The following is a 22,777-nucleotide window of genomic DNA, read 5'->3' on the forward strand; positions in this document are numbered from 1 at the left end:
GTGACACCCTCAGAGAGTGGGATCACAGCCAGGGAATCAGGGCAGATCTTTTTATTTATTTCACCTTTATTTAACCAGGCAGGCCAGTTGAGAACAAGTTCTCATTTACAACTACAACCTGGCCAAGATAAAGCAAAGCGACAAAAACAACAGAGTTACACATAAACAAACGTACAGTCAATAACACAAAAAAAATGTAAAATACAAAGATCGACAGTTGAAGTCGGAAGTTTACATACACCTTAGCCAAATACGTTTAAACTCAGTTTTTCACAATTCCTGACATTTAATCCCAATAAAAACTATGTTTTAGGTCAGTTAGGATCACCACTTTATTTTAAGAATGAAATGTCACAATAATAGTCGAGAGAATGATTTATTTCAGCTTTTATGTCTTTCATCACATTCCCAGTGGGTTAGAAGTTTACATACACTCAATTAGTATTTGGTAGCATTGCCTTTAAATTGTTTAACTTGGGTCAAACATTTTGGGTAGCCTTCCACAAGCTTCCCACAATAAGTTGGGTGAATTTTGGCTCATTCCTCCTGACAGAGCTGGTGTAACTGAGTCAGGTTTGTAGGCCTCCTTCCTCGCACACGCTTCTTCAGTTCTGCCCACATATTTTCTACAGGATTGAGGTCAGGGCTTTGTGATGGCCACTCCAATACCTTGACTTTGTTGTCCTTAAGCCATTTTGCCACAACTTTGGAAGTATGCTTGGGGTCATTGTCCATTTGGAAGACCCATTTGCGACCAAGATTTAACTTCCTGACTGATGTCTTGAGATGTTGCTTCAATATATCCACATAATTATCCTTCTTCATGATGCCATCTATTTTATGAAGTGCACCAGTCCCTCCTGCAGTAAAGCACCCCCACAACATGATGCTGCCACCTCCATGCTTCACGGTTGGTGTTCTTTGGCTTGCAAGCCTCCCCCTTTTTCCTCCAAATAGAGGTTGCAGGCATCACATCCACACTCGGCACAGCACCTGGTTTCAGTCAGTCTCATTCCGAATCCTGCCTTCCACTGGTTATACTAAGTCCTCCAGTGGGGAAAATAAGCAACGCATACAGTAGACGTGCGCACGGATCCCATATTCTAATCCGCTCGCTTTAACCGGACAAACCAGTCCCAATACAAAGCTAGCTTCTAATTTTTGAGTCGTAACCCCATCCTTGTGGGTATTACTACACTCGCTCGCCCGACTACCAAACGCATAGGAAAAGAGGAGATGCAGTTTTGCTCATGAATTTACATGGTTTCTTTTTCGTGGATGTACATAGTAGCTCACCCGCACTAACACTTGGTTTGGAATGGAATTACACGCTAGTATGGCTAGTAGCTAACGTTAGCCAGTTGGAACTAGCTAGGTAGCACCGGTTCTCCATATGACGTTGAGAAATAGTGCATTGTGGGTAGTTCTGAAGATATCCGTAAATACAGTACCTTCGGAAAGTATTCAGGCCCCTTAACATTTTCCATATTTTGTTACGTTACATCCTTATTCTAAAATGTATTAAATTGTTTTATCCCTCATCAATCTGCACACAATACCCCATAATGACAAAGCAAAAACAGGGTTTCAGAAATTTTAGCAAATGTATTAAAAATAAACTGAAATATCACATTAACATAAGTATTCAGACCTTTAACTCAGTACTTTGTTGGAGACCTTTGGCAGCGATTACAGCCTCGAGTCTTCTTGGGTATGACGCTACAAGCTTGGAACACCTATATTTGGGGAGTTTCTCCCATTCTTCTCTGCAGATCCTCTCAAGCTCTGTCAGGTTGGATGGGGAGCGTCGCTGCACAGCTATTTTCAGGTCTCTCCAAAGATGTTTGATGGGGTTCAAGTCAGGCTCTGGCTGGGTCACTCAAGGACATTCAGAGACTTGTTCCGAAGCCATTGCTGCATTGTCTTGGCTGTGTGCTTAGGGGTCGTTGTCCTGTTGGAAGGTGAACCTTCGCCCCAGTCTAAGGTCCTGAGTGCTTTGGAGCAGGTTTTCAGCAAGGATATCTCTGTTCATCTTTCCCTCGATCCTGACTAGTCTCCCAGTCCCTGACACTGAAAAACATCCCCACAGCATGATGCTGCCGCCACCATGCTTTACCGTAGGAATGGTGCCAGGTTTCCTCCAGACGTGATGCTTGGCATTCAGGCCAAATTAATATTTTATTTTTATTTAACTAGGCAAGTCAGTTAAGAACAAATTCTTATTTACAATGACGGCCTACCCCGGCCAAACCCTAAACCGGACGACGCTGAGACAATTGTGTGCCGCTGCTATGGGACTCTCAATCACGGCCGGTTGTGATACAGCCTGGAATTGAACCAGGGTCTGTAGTGACGCTTCCATCTTGCGGTCGGAGGCAGAGCAGTTGCCATACCAGGCAGTGATGCAACCAGTCAGGATGCTCTCGATGGTGCAGCTGTAGAACCTTTTGATGATCTGAGAACCCATGCCAAATCTTTTCAGTCTCCTGAGGGGGAATAGGTTTTGTCGTGAGTCTGTCAGAGTCACCATTGGGTTCTTGGCCACCTTCCTGACCAAGGCACTTCTCCCCCGATTGCTCAGTTTGGCCGGGCGACCAGGTGGTTCCAAACTTCTTCCATTTAAGAATGATGGAGGCCACTGTTTTCTTGGGGACCTTCAATGCTGCAGACATTTTTTTAGTACCCTTCCCCAGATCTGTGCCTCGACACAATCCTGTCTCAGAACTCTACGGACAATTCCTTTGGCCTCATGGCTTGGTTTTTGCTCTGACATTCACTGTCAACTATAGGACCTTATATAGACAGGTGTGTGCCTTTCCAAATGATGTACAATCAATTGAATTTACCACAGGTAGACTCCAATCAAGTTGTAGAAACATCTCAAGGATGATCAATGGAAACAGGATGCACCTGAGCTCAATTTCGAGTCTCATAGCAAAGGGTCTGAATACTTATGTAAATATGGTATTTCTGTTTTTTAATTTTTATAAATTTGTAAATATTTCTAAAACCTGTTTTCGCATTGTCATTATGGGGTATTGTGTGTAGATTGATGAGTAAAAAATGTAGGGGTCTGAATACTTTCCGAATGCACTATAAGTTAATAAATATGTAAAAACACAACTATGTTTGTAGTTATAGGTAACTAGATGGTTACCTATAACTAAGTTACTAAGTCTTTGATCACACTTTGGTGAGTAAAAACTCATACGCACCAGGCAGGTACTGCGTTTTCACTTTTTTAACTAAAGTGCCCTCCAAGCACACCAGGCGAGCTAAATCAAGTGTAATGACTGTATTATTGGGACAGAGTCCATTCTGTGCTTACCTGTTCTGGATTTGTAGCTCCTCCTCTGTTCTCTCCACCTCCCTCTGCTCTCTCCCTGCCCATACCAGCGCCCGCCAGGCTCGCCACGCCCTCAGCTCCCTCTTCCAATCACAGAGCGCCGCAGCCTTGCCCATCCGCACCCTCCTCTCCAACAGCACACAGTACCAGCCAGAGAAGTGCCTCTGCAGACACTGAAAATATACACACACACACGTTTGTTTTACTATCCTTGTGGGGATCAAACAATTGATTCCCATTCAAAATCCAATTTTCCATAACCCCTAACCCCTACCGTAACTCTAAACATAACCCTAAACCTAACGCATAAGACTAAAATAGGCTCTTTCCTTGTGGGGACCCGCAGTGGTCTGTATTTTTTATGTTTTACTATCCTTGTGAGGATTTCTGGTCCCCACAAGGATAGTAAAAACCAAAACACACACACACACACGATGCTGTGAATGCAAACACTAAGCATACACACACACACCAACCAACTGAACCCCGCCCTTCCCCTCCACACACAGTCTACTAACCTGCAGGTTGAGCATCGGAGTCCTGGCCTCTGCCTGCTGTAGTCTGTGTGACTCTGGTCTCTCTCTGTCCTGTTGTTTCTGTGTAGTAGAGAGTGAGGGGCCTGGCTGGAGCGCCAGAGAGCTCTTATTAGCTGCAGTCTTCCTGGCAACCCTCTCCCTATGGGAGAGACATCCAGAACATCAGACCCACAGGACCCTGACCTAGCACTGAACAGACTGGCTTATTTTAAAGACACAACATTCTGAATAATAATGAGGTGGGTGCTTATATTTGTCCCATTTCAAAAATGGAAATGTGTTTTTTTGCATATCCCACTCCCCGAGACACCAACGGAGAGTGGGCTCACGGCCAGGGATCAGCCATTATTGACAGCGACCCTGGAGCAAATAGGGTTAAGTGCCTTTCTCAAGGGCACATCAACAGATCTTTCACCTAGTTGACTCAGGGATTCAAACCAGCGACCATTTTGGTTACTGGCCCTACGCTCTTAACCGCTAGCCTACCTACTGCCCCGAATAAGAGTTTATTGCAGGGGCGTAATACAGGTGATTGTACCAGTGTGTGAAGTTATTTCTTAGTTTCCATGGTTACTAATTTACCTGGTTAGCTGCTCCAGGTTCCTCCTCTCCTCCATCTCGCGGCGCAGTCGCACCATCTCCTGCTGCACCATTTCCTCCTGTCTGCGCGCCTCCTGCCTCCTCCGCCTCTCCCCCTCCTGCTCCCTTCTACGCGCCTCCTCCCTGGCCTGCCTCCGCGCCTCCCTTTCGCTGTGCAGCCTCTCCCGCTCCGCATCCCGCATTGCACGCTTCTCACGTACCTGGAATGTGAAAAGAATAAGGAATTATGTCATAAAAGAGAGCAGGAAGTATGAATGGAAGCCAGCTGTTGTAGCAAACAGTTACATTTCATTTCCATTCACTGGGCCATTTGGCTCCCAATGCAGATACTACAGTCAGTGTAGCTTAAACTTTGTCGGGAATTTTGAGACTGTCCAATCCTGCTTTATGTCAATCTGGTTTTGTACCTGTCGTTGACGCGCCTCCATGGTGAGGCCCATCCCCCTTATCTTCATCCTGTCTCGCTCTTCTGAGTCTAGTGCCAGATCCTGCACTATCCCAGAATCCACCACTTCCCACTCCATGAGGTCTTGAAGGAAGTTGTTGACCACTGAGCTCTCCTCCTCCTCAGCCAGGTGGGAATAAAGGTCTGAGAGAGAGACGGAGGGTGTATGACGTATTAACTAAACTTTAGAAAACAAGGTATAGCCGGAGGTGTGAGTTCCACTGTTTGCTAGAGAATGTCAGATGGAAGGTAAGAGTTAAGTGTTGTTGTGTAGGTTAGTGTCTCTGTACCATCAAAGTTACTGTAGTCCAGGGAGACAGGCTGGGCAGGTGGCATTGCTTCTGGACTGTTCTTCTCGGGGGAGACAATCACATCCTCCTCTTCCTCCATCTCCAGTTCCAGACGCAACTTGCTGTTCATCCATTCACTAAGAAGAGCCTGAGCTAAAGGAAAAATGTCCATAACTCCATTTGTAACGGCCTGCGATACTTGTGTGTGTGTGTGTGTGTGTGTGGGGGGGAGGGGGGTGAATAGCCTACCTTCCCCGTATGCTTCGTCATGATCCAGCAGCTGCTCTGTATTTTTTAGTGCCATTGTCTGGCTGCTTATCCCTGAATGGGGCTTCTTCAGGGAAAACACCTCAGTCAATGCAAAGTCTGAGGCCATTTCCACAGTCTGGGGACACAAAAGTACACGTCATGAATACATATGGCCTTATAGACAGACATAGTGCAATAACATCCACTGAACGCACGCACACACACACACACAAGCAGACATGCACACACACACATATACAGTCCATCTCCGGTTTCAGGAGGTACAGTGAGACAAAGTGAAAGAAAGAGCTCTCACCTTCAGCCATTGGTCAATATCCCCATTACTGTGCATCACCTGTTATTGTAGAAAATTTGTGAAGATTAGGATTATTAAGATTGTATTTAATCAGGCAGAGTTCAGAGGAGGAGCAAAGAGGGCCTATCAAAAAGAAAGTGTGGTGCTTTGTCACTTCAGCTTTAGTCATTACTATGCCCAGGCAGGTTCACAGACTGCGAGTGTGGTAAACAGGTGTCTGCAAAACCAAGAGTCCAGCCAATGCCTAATGTCTGAGGATTATTTTTAAGTAGAGCTCAGACAGTGCCTAATGTCAGCAGATTATTTCAGATGAATTTCCAGTAGCAGTTGAAAAAAGTACTTATCTGACTAAGACTGCTCCAAGTATCCCTGTGTCACCCTGATCACTACCAGTGGGTCTCAGAAAGGCCATTTAAACTTTTTAAGGGTTCTTCAGCCTTCTCCGGTCACTGAGACATATAAATCCATACGTTCTGAAGCACCACTTTATTTCTAAAGATAGCTTTGAGGTCACTTTTATTATGTACATCCTACATCGTTTTTTCCCAGTAAGGAAGTGTCTGAGCGATGGAGATAGAAAAGTTGTTTGCAGTCATAGACCGGTGGGGGAAATATATATTTTAATAACCTTTTATTTAACTAGTCAAGTCAGTTAAGAACAAATCCGTATTTTACAATGACGGCCTACCGGGGAACACTGCCTTGTTCAGGGGACTAGATCCAGCAACCTTTTGATACTAGCCCAACGCTCTCACCATTAGGCTATCTGCCGCCCTGTAATCAATGAATGATTTGTGCACCACTTTCTAGGTGACAGTCATCAACATTTTACTTTACCTCACACCTGTCAAAAGTACACACAATCACTAACACCTTACCTTATTTGCAGTGGGGTTTTTAGTCTTCGTGAATCTTTTCCAGCGAAACATATCAGGGTTATGCGAGTATGACATTTTTTAAGCCAAGAAATAGCTTGTACTTTGTACCTGGCTAATACAGAAAACCTCATGTATATACCTATATCAAAGTTGTATTAACCACAACTTATAACACTAAACTTACAGAAAAAAAACGTAGAAGTCCATTTTTTTAAGCTAATACAAAAGTAATGTATTGCTAGTTGTACAGTTGCTGGTACTGCGACTGCTCAATGCGCTGAAAATAGAACGAGGTGCGTGGGTAATGTAGTCAATTAGCCACGTTCATCAAACGCACTGGCTGCTTGACAGTGGCATTAGTAAACTACAAGTTCCATTTTAACTTTTAGTCATCCGAAGCGTCTGGTAACTATAGTAACTTTGGACCCTTCCCCAAATGTTAAATTTGAGTGTTGTAAAAAGACGCCAAAGTCAACATTGAATGTGCAAAGTCCACACAACAATATCATAGTCCCACAGAAAAAGTTTGCAGATCTTATAAAGTATGCACACACTCACAGTAATGTTTATTCAACAGCGAATTTGATATTCTAATGAGATCTTTGCAAACGCCCAAAATTATGACCTTATATAGAAGTGACCGAGGCGCGTGCTGCTCAATAATCTGCGGCGTGCGTTGGTTTCTGGCAGTGGTGTAAAGTACTTCAGTAAAAATACTTAGTAGTTTTTTGGGTATCTGTACTTTACTTTACTATTTATATTTTTGGCAAATTTTACTTTAACTTCACTCCCAAAGAAAATAATGTACTATTTACTCCATACATTTTCCCCGACACCCAAAAGTACTCATTACATTTTGACAGGAAAATGGTCCAATTCACACACTTGTCAAGAGAACATCCCTGGTCATCCCTACTGCCTCTGATCTAGCATACTCACTACACACAAATGCTTGATTTGTAAATTATGTCTGAGTGTGCCCCTGGCTATCTTGTCAATAAAAATAAACAAATAAAATTGTGCTGTCTGGTTTGTTTAATATAAGGAAGTTTAAATGATTTATACTTTTGATACTTAAAACTTCTTATGGCTGCAATCCCGTTAACGGGATGATATGACAACAGCCAGTGAAAGTGCAGGGCGCCAAATTCAAACAACAGAAATCTCATAATTAAAATTCCTCAAACATACATGTATCTTATACCATTTTAAGGGTAATCTTGTTGATAATACCACCAAAGTGTCCATTTTCAAATAGGCTTTACAGCGAAAGCACCACAAACGATTATGTTAGGTCACCACAAAATCACAGACAAACACAGTCATTTTTCCAGCCAAAGACAGGAGTCACAAAAAGCAGAAATAGAGATAAAATTAAATCACTAACCTTTGATGATCTTCATCAGATGACACTCATAGGACTTCATGTTACACAATACATATATGTTTTGTTCGATACGATATCCAAAAACCTCAGTTTACATTGGCGACATGTTCAGAAATGCCTCCAAAATATCCGGAGAAATTGAAGAGAGCCACGTCAAATAACATAAATACTCATCATAAACTTTGATGAAAGATACATGTTTTACATAGAATTAAAGATACACTTGTTCTTAATGCAACCGCTGTGTCAGATTTCAAAAAGCTTTACGGCAAAAGCACAATATTCAATCATCTGAGAACAGCGTTCAGGAAGCCATACAGTTACCCGCCAAATTGTGCAGTCAACAAAACTCATAAATAGTATTATAAATCTTCACTTACCTTTGCTGATCTTCGTCGGAATGCACTCCCAGGACTCCCACTTCCACAATACATTTTTGTTTTGTTCGGTAATGTCCATGATTAATGTCCAGATAGCTATTTTTGTTAGCGTGTTTGGTAAACAAATCCAAAGTCAGGAAGCGCGTTCAATAAAAGCAGACGAAATGTCAAAAAGTTCCGTAACAGTCAGTAGAAACATGTCAAAGGATGTATTGAATCAATCTTTAGAATGTTTTTAACATAAATCTTCAATAAAGTTCCAACCGGAGAATTACATTGACTTCAGATGTGCGATGGAACAGAGCTCCCTCTCATGTGAACGCGCATGGTCAGAGAATGGCCAGGTCATGGTAGACCTGACTATTTCCTGTCTCCTTCGGAAACCCCCACTTCACAGTAGAGGCATCAGACAGGGTTCTACAGACTGTTGACATCTAGTGGAAGCCGTAGGAAGTGCAAACTCATCCATATCCCACTGCATGTTCAATAGGGGCTGTGTTGAAAATCGACCAACCTCAGAATTCCCACTTTATGTTAGATTTCTTTCTCAGGTTTTTGCCTGCAATATGAGTTCTGTTATACTCACAGACATCATTCAAAAAGTTTTAGAAACTTCAGAGTGTTTTCTATCGAATACTAATAATAATATGCATATATTAGCAACTGGGACTGAGGAGCAGGCAGTTTACTATGGGCACCTCTGGGCACCTTTCATCCAAGCTACTCAATACTGCCCCTGCAGCCCTAAAGTTTAAGTACATTTGAGCAATTCCATGTACTTTTGGTACTTAAGTATATTTAAAACCAAATACTTTTAGACTTTAACTCAAGTAGTATTTTACTGGGTGACTTTCACTTTTACTTGAGTCATTTTCTATTAAGGTATATTTACTCTTACTCAAGTATGACAATCGAGTACTTTTTCCACCACTGGTTCCTGGTAAGCAAAAATATGCTGAATGTCCTTAATTTATGTTTTAAAAATATCAAAATGTTATTTTAAAATATTTTCTGTTGCGCTTTGTCGAGGAATGCTTAAATCAGACAAATAGAAACCTTTGTTAGTCTGCCGGATTCTATAAACCTGCCAATGAATTGAACTAGTGCTAGCAATTGATAACATCCTCAAGCTAGCCAGTTGTTTGCCCATATAACGTACAGATAAACATTAACGGAACACCTATTTGTTATTAACTGGTATATATCCGTCTCTAGTATATGCTATTACATGGTCTTCTGTAACATTTTTGCTTGCACCACAAATATTCTATCCTAAAATTCTTTACACTGACCGTGTTTGCCAGCATCAACTCCGTGATGCATTGTGGGTCTGACTGATGTACTAGTTAGTTGTTTATGATGCAATGTGATTTGTAGATCAGTCAGTCACCAGTCGCCTGCAATGTCAGCTGCAATGTTGAACAAGCCGATTCTCTTTCATCCTCTTTCATCATCCCCTTGTTTCCCTTGTCTGTCAGGCAACAAGATGAAGTTGGAGCTGTCCCTGGTGGTGCAGGGCTGTTGGGTGGGTGTGCTGACGAGACTCGGCAGGACAGCACTCCCTGGAGGTGTTTGCTGTATGTACACCCGCTGCTGCACCATACCACAGCTCACCCATGACACTCTGCACACACTAAACAACCTGCCCTCCGTCACACAGCTCACCTTGGACACACTGTGAGAACCTGTTATATTATCACACACCACACTCTCTCTCTTCCTCAATCCTTTAGCAAGATAGTATTTAATAGACTTGCTTTTTGCATCCTGCTTTTAGGACAGAACACCAGGAAGAGTTCACTGAATATTCCTATTGATAATATGCCACTACACATACTGACCTATACACTTCTGACTGCACCATTGTATTAGGAAAGTCAAACACCAAAATTATTTTTATTTTTCAAGTCCATTTCTGCTTGATACCTGGTATGTCAAATTGCAGTGTGGTTTTTTGTAAATGTACTTTTTTGTAAATAAACTATGCAATTTATGTAACAGCATTTGTGTATCTTATCTCCTTGGTGCTTGAGCTTTATTTTCAGAAAATATTGTGGATGTTTAACACTTATAGACTCATATAATAAACTCAGCAAAGAAAGAAACATCCTCTCAATGTCAACTGCGTTTATTTTCAGCAAACTTAACATGTGTTAATATTTGTATGAACATAACAAGATTCAACAACTGAGACATAAACTTAACAAGTTCCACAGACATGTGACTAACAGAAATTGAATAATGTGTCCCTGAAAAAAATCAAAATCAAAAGTAACAGTCAGTATCTGGTCACCAGCTGCATTAAGTACTGCAATGCATCTCCTCCTCATGGACTACACCAGATTTGCCCGTTCTTGCTGTGAGATGTTACCCCACTCTTCCACCAAGGCACCTGCAAGTTCCCGGACATCTTTGGAGGAAATGGCCCTAGCACTCACCCTCCGATCCAGCAGGTCCCAGACGTGAAGTTATTTGGATTTTTACGAAGTATCTTTGAAAGACAGGGTCCTGAAAAAGGGACGTTTCTTTTTTGCTGAGTTTATATTCATGAAAACAGTGACCCAAGTCTCTCCAGTATGTGAGTACTGTGTGAGTCTATTCATATTATGTTAAATAATTCTAGTGAAGTAACCCTTTGGACCACACTATCTGCCACATTGAAGAACTCTGGGTTAAGTGAATTATCACTTCTACCTCTTATCAGCAGTCATAGGATTCGTTCATGCTCCTTAGATGCCAGGTTGGTGTTACACAGTAATTTTCTGTCACAGTCTATGGACCCCCTGAAGTAGCCATGGCCACCCCATGTATAAAACTCTAGTTGCGTCACTGGTGTAAAGGTCTCAGCGGGACTGATTTGGTCATCGAGCTCCCGCCCGCACTTTTCATACCGCACCCACCCGCTCCCGCTGGCCTCTGTCCGATTCCCACCCACTCAGCAAGATCTGGCCCCGAACCCAACCGCAATACCGCAATGTTATTTTATGCGTGTGTGACGTAGCTTGCTTGCCAGCCTTGGTCGCAGCTGTTTTGCACCCTGTAGGCAATATCAAAATATGCTAAAATAGCATAAGAAAGAGGTTAAATTACCAGAGATCCTCACGTGGCCTATTATATTAGGCAATCAGTATTATTAGGCTACATCAGCCAATGGGCTAAGCATAGTTTGGAGAGAGCAGAGTTGGAGAGAGATCGGACACATTAACTTTCTCTTGAGTTACGTTTTGCATATAGCCTACCTTTTAGGAGAGGGACAACTTTTAGACAGAGACACTTATCTGACCAATATTTATTTCTAGGCAATGTAGTAAACTCTAACCTAATCATATATATATATTTTTTTAAATATATATTATTCATGTCTGGTTTGCATGTTAATTTGGAATTAAAACGTGTCATAGTTTGCAAACTATGTAAAAAAAATAATTGAGTTAATAAAGCCGCATACAAACATGGTCTCTTTTTTGCTTTCTTGAGGAAGGCCACTCCAAAATGCAGGTGTTTCAGCCTAACTCAGTGCTTTCAGTGGTGGTGGGGCGAGCCAGCAGAAAATACAGAGCATAGGGGTTAGTAATGTTCTCTAGTTATGCCGTGATTGGCTCAGTGTTCTGTCACTCATGAGCACACTATGTCACTGCAAAATCAGCGGGGAGAGCAAAAAAATTCAATCCCCTTGGGTACTGTCATAGAGTTACATTAGAAACCACTGCTTTTAAATCAGGGCAAGGCAACCGGAAACATGACCGAATACAAACAGTGTAGCTATTTCCTCCGCAAGGCAATCAAACAAGCCAAGCGTCAGTATAGAGACAAAGTAGAGTCACAATTCAACGGCTCAGACACGAGAGGTATGTGGCAGGGTCTACAGTCAATCACGGACTACAAAAAGAAAACCGGCCCTGTCGCGGACCCCGATGTCTTGCTCCCAGACAAACTAAACAACTTCTTTGCTCGCTTTGAGGACAATACAGTGCCACCAACACGGCCGACTACCAAAACCTGCGGGCTCTCCTTCACCGCAGCCAACTTGAGTAAAGCATTTAAACGTGTTAACCCTCGCAAGGCTGCCGGCCCAGATGGCATCCCTAGCCGCGTCCTCAGAGCATGCGCAGACCAGCTGGCTGGTGTGTTTACGGACATATTCAATCAATCCCTATCCCAGTCTGCTGTTCCCACATGCTTCAAGAGGGCCACCATTGTTCCCGTTCCCAAGAAAGCTAAGGTAACTGAGCTAAACGACTATCGCCCGTAGCACTCTCTTCCGTCATCATGAAGTGCTTTGAGAGACTAGTCAAGGATCATATCACCTTCACCCTACCTGATACCCTAGACCCACTCCAATTTGCTTACTGCCCCAATAGGTCCACAGACGACGCAATCGCAATCATACTACACACTGCCCTAGGAATACCTATTTAAGAATGCTGTTCATCGACTACAGCTCAGCATTTAACACCATAGTACCCTCCAAACTCGTCATTAAGTTTGAGACCCTGGGTTTCGACCCCGCCCTGTGCAACTGGGTCCTGGACTTTCTGACGGGCCGCCCCCAGGTGGTGAGGGTAGGAAACAACATCTCCACCCTGCTGATCCTCAACACTGGGGCCCCACAAGGGTGCGTTCTCAGCCCTCTCCTGTACTCCCTGTTCACCCATGACTGCGTGGCCATGCACGCCTCCAACTCAATCATCAAGTTTGCAGACAACAGTACAGTGATAGGCTTGATTACCAACAACGACGAGACGGCCTACAGGGAGGAGGTGAGGGCCCTCGGAGTGTGGTGTCAGGAAAGGAGATGATTGTGGACTTCAGGAAACAGCAGAGGGAGCACCCCCCAATCCACATTGACGGGACAGTAGTGGAGAAGGTGGAAACTTTTAAGTTCCTCGGTGTACACATCACGGACAAACTAAAATGGTCCACCCACACAGACAGCGTGGTGAAGAAGGCGCAGGAGGCTAAAGAAACTTAATATAATGTTGACATACCCTACATTACTCATCTCATATGTATATACTGTACTCTATACCATCTACTGCATCTTGCCTATACCATTCGGCCATCGCTCATCCACATAATTATATGTACATATTCTTATTCATTCCTTTGTTGTTGTGAAATTGTTKGATTACTTGCTAGATATTAATGCATGGTCGGAACTAGAAGCACAAGCATTTCGCTACACTCGCATTAACATCTGCTAACCATGTGTATGTGACCAATAAAATTTGATTTGAAGTGCCCATCCAAGCATGTTCAATGTCATTGGCCACAGATAAAATGATGTCAAATCACATCATTCTACCATAGCTTTGACTTGACTGATCATGTCAACATCATACTTTCAAAATCTTAGCTAGCAAGCGTCATCATGAATCAAGTCGACAATCTACTGGCAAATCCTTGTCATATGAAGAGAAATTAATGATAAAACGTATCGGTGCTCATCGGCCGTTGGACATAAACATTACACGACAAGTTTGAAATAAAATAAAAAATAGCTAATTCAACAATGAAGGAATCAGTGGCTAACTGCAAGCATTGCAAAGCAATCACTTGCCTGCTATTCAGTGGAGTGGGTGTGTGGTCCAAGTCTGGGTTTAAGGGTCTCTTTTCCAAGTTTAAAAGGATCCACATTAAACATTGGCCATGCTGTCACTCCAGCATGACTTCTGCCACGTTCAAAACAACTGGAAACTCGGAACTGGGAAATCTCAGACATCAGTGAGTTAAAAAAAAGCTTAGACTGGGAAAATACGTTTTGAACGGTCATCCAACTCGGAAGTCGGGAACTCTGGCCTCTTTCTAGAGCTCCGACATGAAGATCACTGACGTCATGATTTGACCTTGTTTTTTCAGAGTTCCCAGTTGTCCTGAAAGCACTATAGATACAGAGAATGTCAGATTTTGATGTCAAAGTTTGTTGACAAAATTTTCCCTTGAAGGACCGCCACGCCACCTTCCTGTTCAAGTGAGCACAGCAAGGTGAGTTGAAAAATGTGTTGTATGATGCTGCATAAATGATGTAATATGCCAGGGAGATATGTATTCTGTAGCTAAGAAATGAATACTAAGTGTATGTTGTGTAGTAAGCCATTAGTAGCCCATGTGCCTCACCCTAATAATTTGGTCCCTTTTCCCATCATGACTTAGTCTACTGTTCTGACTTGGTGGTGCACATGTAGCATATAGCCTGTTTTAGAGAAATGTAATCATTGAATATTGTAAGAGCGTTCATTGTCTGCTTATATGCTCCCTTTATTTATCCTACGGTTCTGACTTGGTGTTCAGGGAGAATACTGTAAGAATGGCCAATGTTCGGAATTCTGTCGGTGTACATTTAAAAAGTGCTGAACAAATAGTTATATTGACTACATCTGTCCTAGATCACTCATTAATGTCGAAATTACGGATTATCTCTTATCTGCATGCCGTCCCCTTATGCCATAGTTTCGACGTCTCAATTGTCAGTAGAAACCACATTTGTTTAAGCAAGTCAGCCATATCAGCTGTTGTAAAAGGCAGTAAATGAGGCTGAATTAACTGTTTCACTGCCAGACAAAGGTCCGCTGATACTCACGTGTAGCAGTGGTAAGGTGTTGGGACTCTACTGTTAGGACAGCTTTATGTAGGCCCTAACAGTTTGTGAGCACTGTTTGTCGCCGTTTTTAGTGCAATGAATGTATTGTTTACTGTTGTGCAGTGTTGTGTAGTGGCTTTGCTGGCATCATGCATCTAAAAAAAAAAAAAATTGGGGGAGTTTGCCCCACCAACATTTACATGCTAAAATCGCCATTGACTCTAATAAAGTTGAAACGTTTGTGAAGGTTTGGTATGGTGTGACTATTATTAAGCTTTAGCTACTGCAGTTTGGACACACCTAGTCATTCAAGGGGTTTTCTTTATTTTTACTATTTTCTACATTGTAGAGTGATGGAGGACTCCACACACTTTTTTGGTTACTACATGATTCCATATGTTATTTCTTGGTTTTGATGTCTTCACTATTATTCTATAATGTAGAAAATAGTTCAAATAAAGCAAAAACCTTGAATGAGTAGGTGTGTCCAAACTTTTGACTGGTACTGTATATCTGACATTCTCTAGTTACCTTTCATTCACAGGTGTCCATCTCAATAAACCTGGGCGTACCTGGAACTACCATCACTCTCGTTGTCTGAGAGTCAGAGAATGCATTCGGCATCATGGCTGCAAGGATGAGGATTCTTGATAGACACAGACTCAGTTCTTTGTGTGCACTGTGAACCAGTAGAGTTTTAATCTTGTTCATAAAATGGAACCTGATTCTGGGACATCTCAGTGTGCAGTAATTTAGAATAGATTGAACTACACCACAAGTAGAAGAAAGCCTGTGAAGACTGTGGCACACTGCTCTTCTTTACGTTGTCAACACATGATGTTCAAATAGAATGCATTGAAACACCTAGTGTTGAGATGAAGAAATGCCAACAGAGCTTTTTCAGCACACAAATAAACCTTTAAAAGTGTCTGCTGAGAACACACATGTAAACAATTGTCTATGGAATAAAATGTAACTGTCAGAGTAGTTACACATCTTTCTGAATATAAATATTTCTGAACAATAGTACAGTCGTGGCTAAAAGTTTTGAGAATGACACAAATATAAATTTTCACAAAGTCTGCTGCCTCAGTTTATATGATGGCAATTTGCATATACTCCAGAATGTTATGAAGAGTGATCAGATGAATTGCAAAGTCCCTCTTTGCCATGCAAATTAACTGAATCCCTAAAAAACATTTCCACTGCCACAAAAGGACCAGCTGACATCATGTCAGTGATTCTCTCGTTAACACAGGTGTGAGTGTTGACGAGGACAAGGCTGGAGATCACGCTGTCATGCTGATTGAGTTCGAATAACAGACCGGAAGCTTCAAAAGGAGGGTGGTGCTTGGAATCATTGTTCTTCCTCTGTCAAACATGGTTACCTGCAAGGAAACACGTGCCGTCATCATTGCTTTGCACAAAAAGGGCTTCACAGGCAAGGATGTTGCTGCCAGTACGATTGCACCTAAATCAACCATTTATCGGATCATCAAGAACTTCAAGGAGAGCGGTTCAATTGTTGTGAAGAAGGCTTCAGGGCGCCCAAGAAAGTCCAGCAAGAGCCAGGACTGTCCCATAAAGTTGATTCAGCTGCGGGATCGGGGCACCACCAGTACAGAGCTTGCTCAGGAATGGCAGCAGGCAGATGTTAGTGCATCTGCACGCACAGTGAGGTGAAGACTTTTGGAGGATGGCCTGGTGTCAAGAAGGGCAGCAAAGAAGCCACTTTTCTCCAGGAAAAACATCAGGGACAGACTGATATTCTACAAAAGGTACAGGGATTGAACTGCTGAGGACTGGGGTAAAGTCATTTTCTCTGATGAATCCCCTTTCCGATTGTTTGGGGCATCCGGAATAAAGCTTGTCCGGAGAAGACAAGGTGAGCGCTAGCATCAGTCCTGTGTCATGCCAACAGTAAAGCATCCTGAGACCATTCATGTGTGGGGTTGCTTATCAGCCAAGGGAGTGGGATCACTCACAATTTTGCCTAAGAACACAGCCATGAATAAAGAATGGTACCAACACATCCTCCGAGAGCAACTTCTCCCAACCATCCAGGAACAGTTTGGTGACGAACAATGCCTTTTCCAGCATGATGGAGCACCTTGACACAAGGCAAAAGTGATAACTAAGTGGCTCGGGGAASAAAACATCYATATTTTGGGTCCATGGCCAGGAAACTCCCCAGACCTTAATCCCATTGAGAACTTGTGGTCAATCCTCAAGAGGCGGGTGGACAAACAAAAACCCACAAATTCTGACAAACTCCAAYCATTGATTATGCAAGAATGGGCTGCCATCAGTCAGGATGTGGCCCAGAAGTTAATTGACAGCATGCCAGGGTGGATTGCAGAGGTCTTGAAAAAGAAGGGTAAACACTGCAAATATTGACTCTTTGCATCAACTTCATGCAATTGTCAATAAAATCCTTTGGCACTTATGAAATGCTTGTAATTATACTTCAGTATTCCTCAGTATTCCATAGTAACATCTGACAAAAATATCTAAAGACACTGAAGCAGCAAACTTTGTGGAAATTAATATTTGTGTCATTCTCAAAACTTTTGGCCACGACTGTACATGTAGATATGGTTAAAGTGACTATGCAAATATGATGAACAGAGAATAAGTACTGCAGCTTGACATCTGAGTGCGAGCTACAGCCCACCTTGCGCAGACTGACTGGTTATGGTGGGGAACAGCCCCCAGTAAAAGGCACATGCACTTTCAAATGTAAATACAAGGAAAGTGACATGATGTTGGACTTTTACGTTGTTGACACTAGAGCAGCTGCAGTGCTAGGTCTTAAAGCATGTTGAGACATGGACCTCATCAAGCTAATTTTATCAGTGACAGCACCAGTAGAGACAGAACATGGACCTCATCAAGCTAGTTTTATCAGTGACAGCACCAGTAGAGACAGAAAATGTACTGGAGGAGTTTGCTGATGTTTTTACAGGAATAGGATTATTCCCAGGAGAATGTACCATTCACCTTGACCCAGACGCAACCCCTGTGGTRTACRCACCGAGAAAYATTCCCCTTGCTCMCCGTGCCCGTCTGAAGAAAGAGTTGGAGAGCATMGAGCAATCTGACATAGTCASCAAGGTTACAGAACCGACTGACTGGGTWAAKGCRTTAGTGGTGGTGGAGAAACCARGCACAGGCAAGCTCKGAGTATGRCTCGACCCAAGAGACTTGAACAAGGCTATCAAACYCCCCCATTACCCTTTACCGACGCTAGATGGCATCACACACAAGCTAGCGGGAGCACACTACTTCAGTGTCATGGACGCTAGATCAGGCTACTGGGCTATCAAGCTCAAAGAAGAGTCATCTAAGCTCACAACATTCAACACGCCGTTTGGACGCTACAGGTTCCATCGCCTGCCTTTCGGGATTATCTCAGCCCAAGACGAGTTTCAGCGAAAGATCGACGGAAGTGTACGAAGGCCTCGACGGAGTTGTGGCGATTGTGGATGACATCCTTGTCTATGGTCGAACCAAAGAGGAGCACAACCGAAACCTCCGTGCGATGCTGCAAAGGTCCCGCGAGAGAGGAGTCCGGCTCAACCCCGAGAAGAGCACAGTCGGCGCTACAGAGGTCAGCTACTTCGGACATCTTCTCACAGCGAATGGAATCAAGCCAGATCCATAGAAGATCTCAGCCATAAAATAAATGGAGCCACCAAAGAACCGTGCAGAGCTGGAAACAGTGCTTGGCATGGTCAACTACTTAGCCAAGTTCGCACCCAACCTCTCCAATGCTAATGCACCCCTGCGTCAACTGCTAAAGTAGTCCAGTGAGTTTCTCTGTGACAAGCAACACGTCATTGCTTTCCAGAGTGTGAAAGACTTGATCACGAGAGAACCAGGACCAATCCTTGCCTACTACGACCCCAACAAAGAGGTCAGACTCCAAGTGGATGCGTTGAAGTATGGACTAGGTGCAGTGCTACTGCAAGAAGGAAAGCCCATCGGCTACGCTTCCAAATCTCTCACAGACTGTGAAATCAACTACYCTCAAATCGAAAAGGAGCTCTACGCCATTCTGTTCGGATGTAAACGTTTCCATCAGTATGTATATGGACGACAAGTCATTGTGGAATACGACAACACACCCCTTGAGTCAATCATGAGTAAACCACTAGCCGCAGCCCCGCCAAGGCTACAGAGAATGATCCTTCAACTACAAAAATACGACTTCACAATCACTCACCGTCCAGGCAAAGACATCCCTGTCGCAGACACGCTCTCCAGGAAGTTTCTTACCTATAAGGACAGCAGCCTCAGTGAAGGCATGGACATGCAAGTGCACACTGTGTACAGCAACTTACCAGTTAGTGACAAACTGAAGGAGATCCGAGCAGAAACAGAAAAGGACTAGCTGAGGAAAGTCATACAGGATGGATGGCCTAAGGAGAGGAGAAAATGCCCTCAGAGCGTCTCAAAATTCTGGAACCATCGTGATGAACTATCACAGATTAACGGAATAATTTTCAAAGGAGAGAAAATCATTATTCATACCAGTCTCAGAGAAGAGATTTTGACAAAGATCCATGCTGGACACACGGGCATGGAAAAGTGCAAACAGCGAGCACGGGACATTTTGTTTTGGCCCGGAATGTGCAAACAAATAGAGGACATTGTTGGTAAATGCGCCATATGTCTTGAACGATGCCCCTCAAACACCAAAAAGCCAATGTTACCGCACTGTATCCCAGACCGACCCTGGAAGGTCGTGGCAACCGTTCTGTTCACCTGGAACAACGAGGACTACATCGTAACAGTGGACTACTACAGCAGATACTTCGAACTCGACAAGCTTCACAGAACCACATCTGCAGCTGTGATACACAAGTTGAAAGCAGCCTTTGCCAGGCATGGTATTGTAGAGACTTTAATATCTGACAATGGGCCCTGTTACAAATCAAATGAGTTTGAATCCTTCACAAAAGCATGGGAGTTTACACATGTCACCACAAGCCCACATTACCCTCAAAGTAATGGCCTTGCTGAAAAATCTGTGCAGATTGCTAAATCACTCATGGACAAAGCAAAAGCAGACGAGAGACCCCTACCTCAGTCTCCTTTAAATTGGCTGATAAACTGTTTAAATGAAAAAAATGGTTGCAAGTAGGGCACCTATGCTTTAATAAAAATGCAGAACTAACAAACACTCGAGTGCCATTCAATAATTTAATCCGACACTCCAGTTGACAACTTCAAATCACCAGCGCAGCTGTTGATGAGCCGCAGACTTCGCTCAATCCTTCCCAGCACCAACCAGCAGCTGCAACCTGAGGTCGTCAGCTACAAGGAAATGCATGAAAAATGTGCACAGAGACAACAACAACAAAAGCGATACTACGACAGGTCAGCTAGACCATTGCCACCACTGAACGACGGAGAGTCGGTTAGAATCCAGGAGCATTGGCCTCTGGAAGCCAGAAGTCGTCATCCAGCCAGCTGACACTGAACATTCATATCACGTCCGCACTGCAGAAGGAGCGGTGTACCGCCGCAATCGTCGTCACCTACTGAACACCAAAGAACAATACACTGATGAGAAGAACTGGTCCCCTGAAAGCGAACGTGATGGACTAAACACACACACAGCACAACATACACCATACTTACCTGCAACACCACAAGAACTGTTGACTGACACAGAAGCATGCTCAGCATCATATTGCACAAGGTCAGGAAGAGAGATCAAGCCCAGAGCTGTCCTAGACCTGTGAAATGTCAAAGGGTGTAGGCGGATCACTGCCCTAAAAGAGTTCCAGACTGTAAACTTGTTTATTGAAAGGTCACTTGAAATGCTTTGGTATTGTATTTGTTTGAAATGTTAAGATGTCATTTCTACAGTGAAAGCTGAGTTGCTGAGAATCCCTTGTTCTAAAAGTAACAGTATGTTGGATCATTGTTTCAGAGTTGGACCAGGGTTGGTCCTGGTCAGTCCCTGGATGGGAGACCAGGTGCTGCTGGAAGTGGTGTTGGAGGGCCAGTAGGAGGCACTCTTTCCTCTGGTCTAAACAAAGATCCCAATGCCCCAGGGCAGTGATTGGGGACACTGCTCTGTGTAGGGTGCCGTCTTTCGGATGGGACGTTAAACGGGTGTCCTGACTCTCTGAGGTCATTAAAGATCCCATGGCACTTATCGTAAGAGTAGGGGTGTTAACCCCGGTGTCCTGGCTAAATTCCCAATCTGGCCCTCAACCATCACGGTCACCTAATAATCCCCAGTTTACAATTGGCTCATTCATCCCCCTCCTCTCCCCTGTAACTATTCCCCAGGTCGTTGCTGCAAATGAGAACGTGTTCTCAGTCAACTTACCTGGTAAAATAACGGTAAAATAAAAATAAAAAAATAAATTGTTTCAGAGTCTATGTTGATTCAGTTGGTGTAGTATGCAGTATAAATGGTTACTTACCTTGAGTTCAAACTGCAGAGCATGTTTTCAAAAGAAATGCTTAGAATATGTAAACATTTTTCTTTTGTTTTAAAAGAAGGGGGATGTAATATTCATATGTGTAAACATACTGAATTGTAATTGGATGCATTTTACCGCTGTATCATACTGTGCTATGATTGGGTAAGARCACCCAGATGGTTAGGTCATGGTCAGTTGATCATGGTTGGAGATACGTGAACATGCCAGTTGTAGCTAGCTAATAAAGAGCTACGTTAAGAAATATCCTGTAGTACTGCATTTTATTATTTTGTACAAAGCGTGCAGAACAAGACAGGCCTTGTTTATTTTATTTTCCTTGACGAACTTGTCATGAACCCCAGCCCCAAAAAGCGTCTCAGCAATCTCCCTCCATGAATTGGCATTTATGTGCTGGTCTTTATATAATGCATAGCTAGAATTGTACTGTTGAAGGTACTTTTGTACCTACTCGGTCAATCGATGTTCGAAGATGTCGGTCGCCATGTTGAATCCACACTGAGTTTTGGGCTGAATTGACATGAAGCAGAAACTCGCGTCACCCCTACAGTTGACCAATCACGTACGAAGGGGCGTAGACTTCTGCTTACGAACTTTGGCTGGCCCTTTAGAAAAAAATGTGTGTGCCCAAACAGCCGACAAAACGCTGACCGAACTCCAAAACAAACAAAAACGTCACAAAACGTTGTCATAATATGTCCACGAACTGTACCGATTGAATGTGGCTCATTTGGCCAACATCCCTTGTTTATTGATGATGCTGGCTGTGCCAGGTTGGATCTGAATGTATATTGATGTACATTACATTTCTCAAATGTCTGGTTAATTAAAATCTTCCCAGTCATGTTGTCCGGTACCAAATGTTCCTAAAGTAAACTCTGAAATGGCATATTGTTTTTATTAATATTTTAGAATATTCAAATGAAAATCAGTTGCCAATTGGATGGAACCTAGCTATATACACCCTAAAGCAGTGGTTTTCAACTGGTTTTGCCCGGGGACACAACTTTGACAATGATAATTGAGTCGCGACCCAATATTATGTACTGTTGATGATTACATTTTATAAAGTTGTATTGCAGCTGCCTTCTTGGGCAGGTTTCACTTTCACTCTGTCTCAATTATCGTATTAATGAAAGTCATTACACAGCCATATTAACTGAGAAAACGTTTATCAATTCAAGAGAATAAGCCATTAAATTAGGAGACCAGTTCAGGAGTGGGGTGTAATATATTATCAGACTCAGAACATGACATCAATACTAGTCCTATAATGTTAATGAACAGTAACACATACCAGTCCAATAAT

General features: G+C 43.1%; 2 protein-coding genes across 4 annotated transcripts in view; one reads left to right on the plus strand and one right to left on the minus strand.

Moving 5' to 3' along the window:
• The window catches only part of ccdc191 (coiled-coil domain containing 191), a 33,367-nt gene extending 26,430 nt beyond the window's left edge, over window positions 1–6,937 (minus strand). For 2 of the 3 annotated variants that reach the window (XM_070446633.1, XM_024000786.2), the window contains exons 1-8: window positions 6,661–6,936; window positions 5,783–5,821; window positions 5,467–5,602; window positions 5,218–5,370; window positions 4,890–5,071; window positions 4,465–4,682; window positions 3,865–4,021; window positions 3,329–3,519 (exon numbers count right to left, since the gene is read on the minus strand). In XM_070446633.1, the coding sequence (XP_070302734.1) occupies window positions 3,329–3,519; window positions 3,865–4,021; window positions 4,465–4,682; window positions 4,890–5,071; window positions 5,218–5,370; window positions 5,467–5,602; window positions 5,783–5,821; window positions 6,661–6,735 (1,151 nt within the window). In that variant the 5' untranslated portion in view covers window positions 6,736–6,936. Of the gene's footprint in view, window positions 1–3,328; window positions 3,520–3,864; window positions 4,022–4,464; window positions 4,683–4,889; window positions 5,072–5,217; window positions 5,371–5,466; window positions 5,603–5,782; window positions 5,822–6,660 lie in introns of all 3 variants that reach the window. The other variant, XM_070446634.1, reaches the window with a different exon arrangement.
• A 2,976-nt stretch (window positions 6,938–9,913) lies between these two features.
• Window positions 9,914–22,777, plus strand: part of qtrt2 (queuine tRNA-ribosyltransferase accessory subunit 2) — a 36,318-nt gene continuing 23,454 nt past the window's right edge. The window contains 2 exon segments of the mRNA XM_024000913.2: window positions 9,914–10,104; window positions 10,205–10,222. Coding sequence (XP_023856681.2) covers window positions 9,914–10,104; window positions 10,205–10,222 — 209 coding nt within the window.

This window comes from Salvelinus sp. IW2-2015, linkage group LG14 (genome assembly GCF_002910315.2).
Source record: "Salvelinus sp. IW2-2015 linkage group LG14, ASM291031v2, whole genome shotgun sequence".
NCBI classification, from domain to species: domain Eukaryota; kingdom Metazoa; phylum Chordata; class Actinopteri; order Salmoniformes; family Salmonidae; genus Salvelinus; species Salvelinus sp. IW2-2015.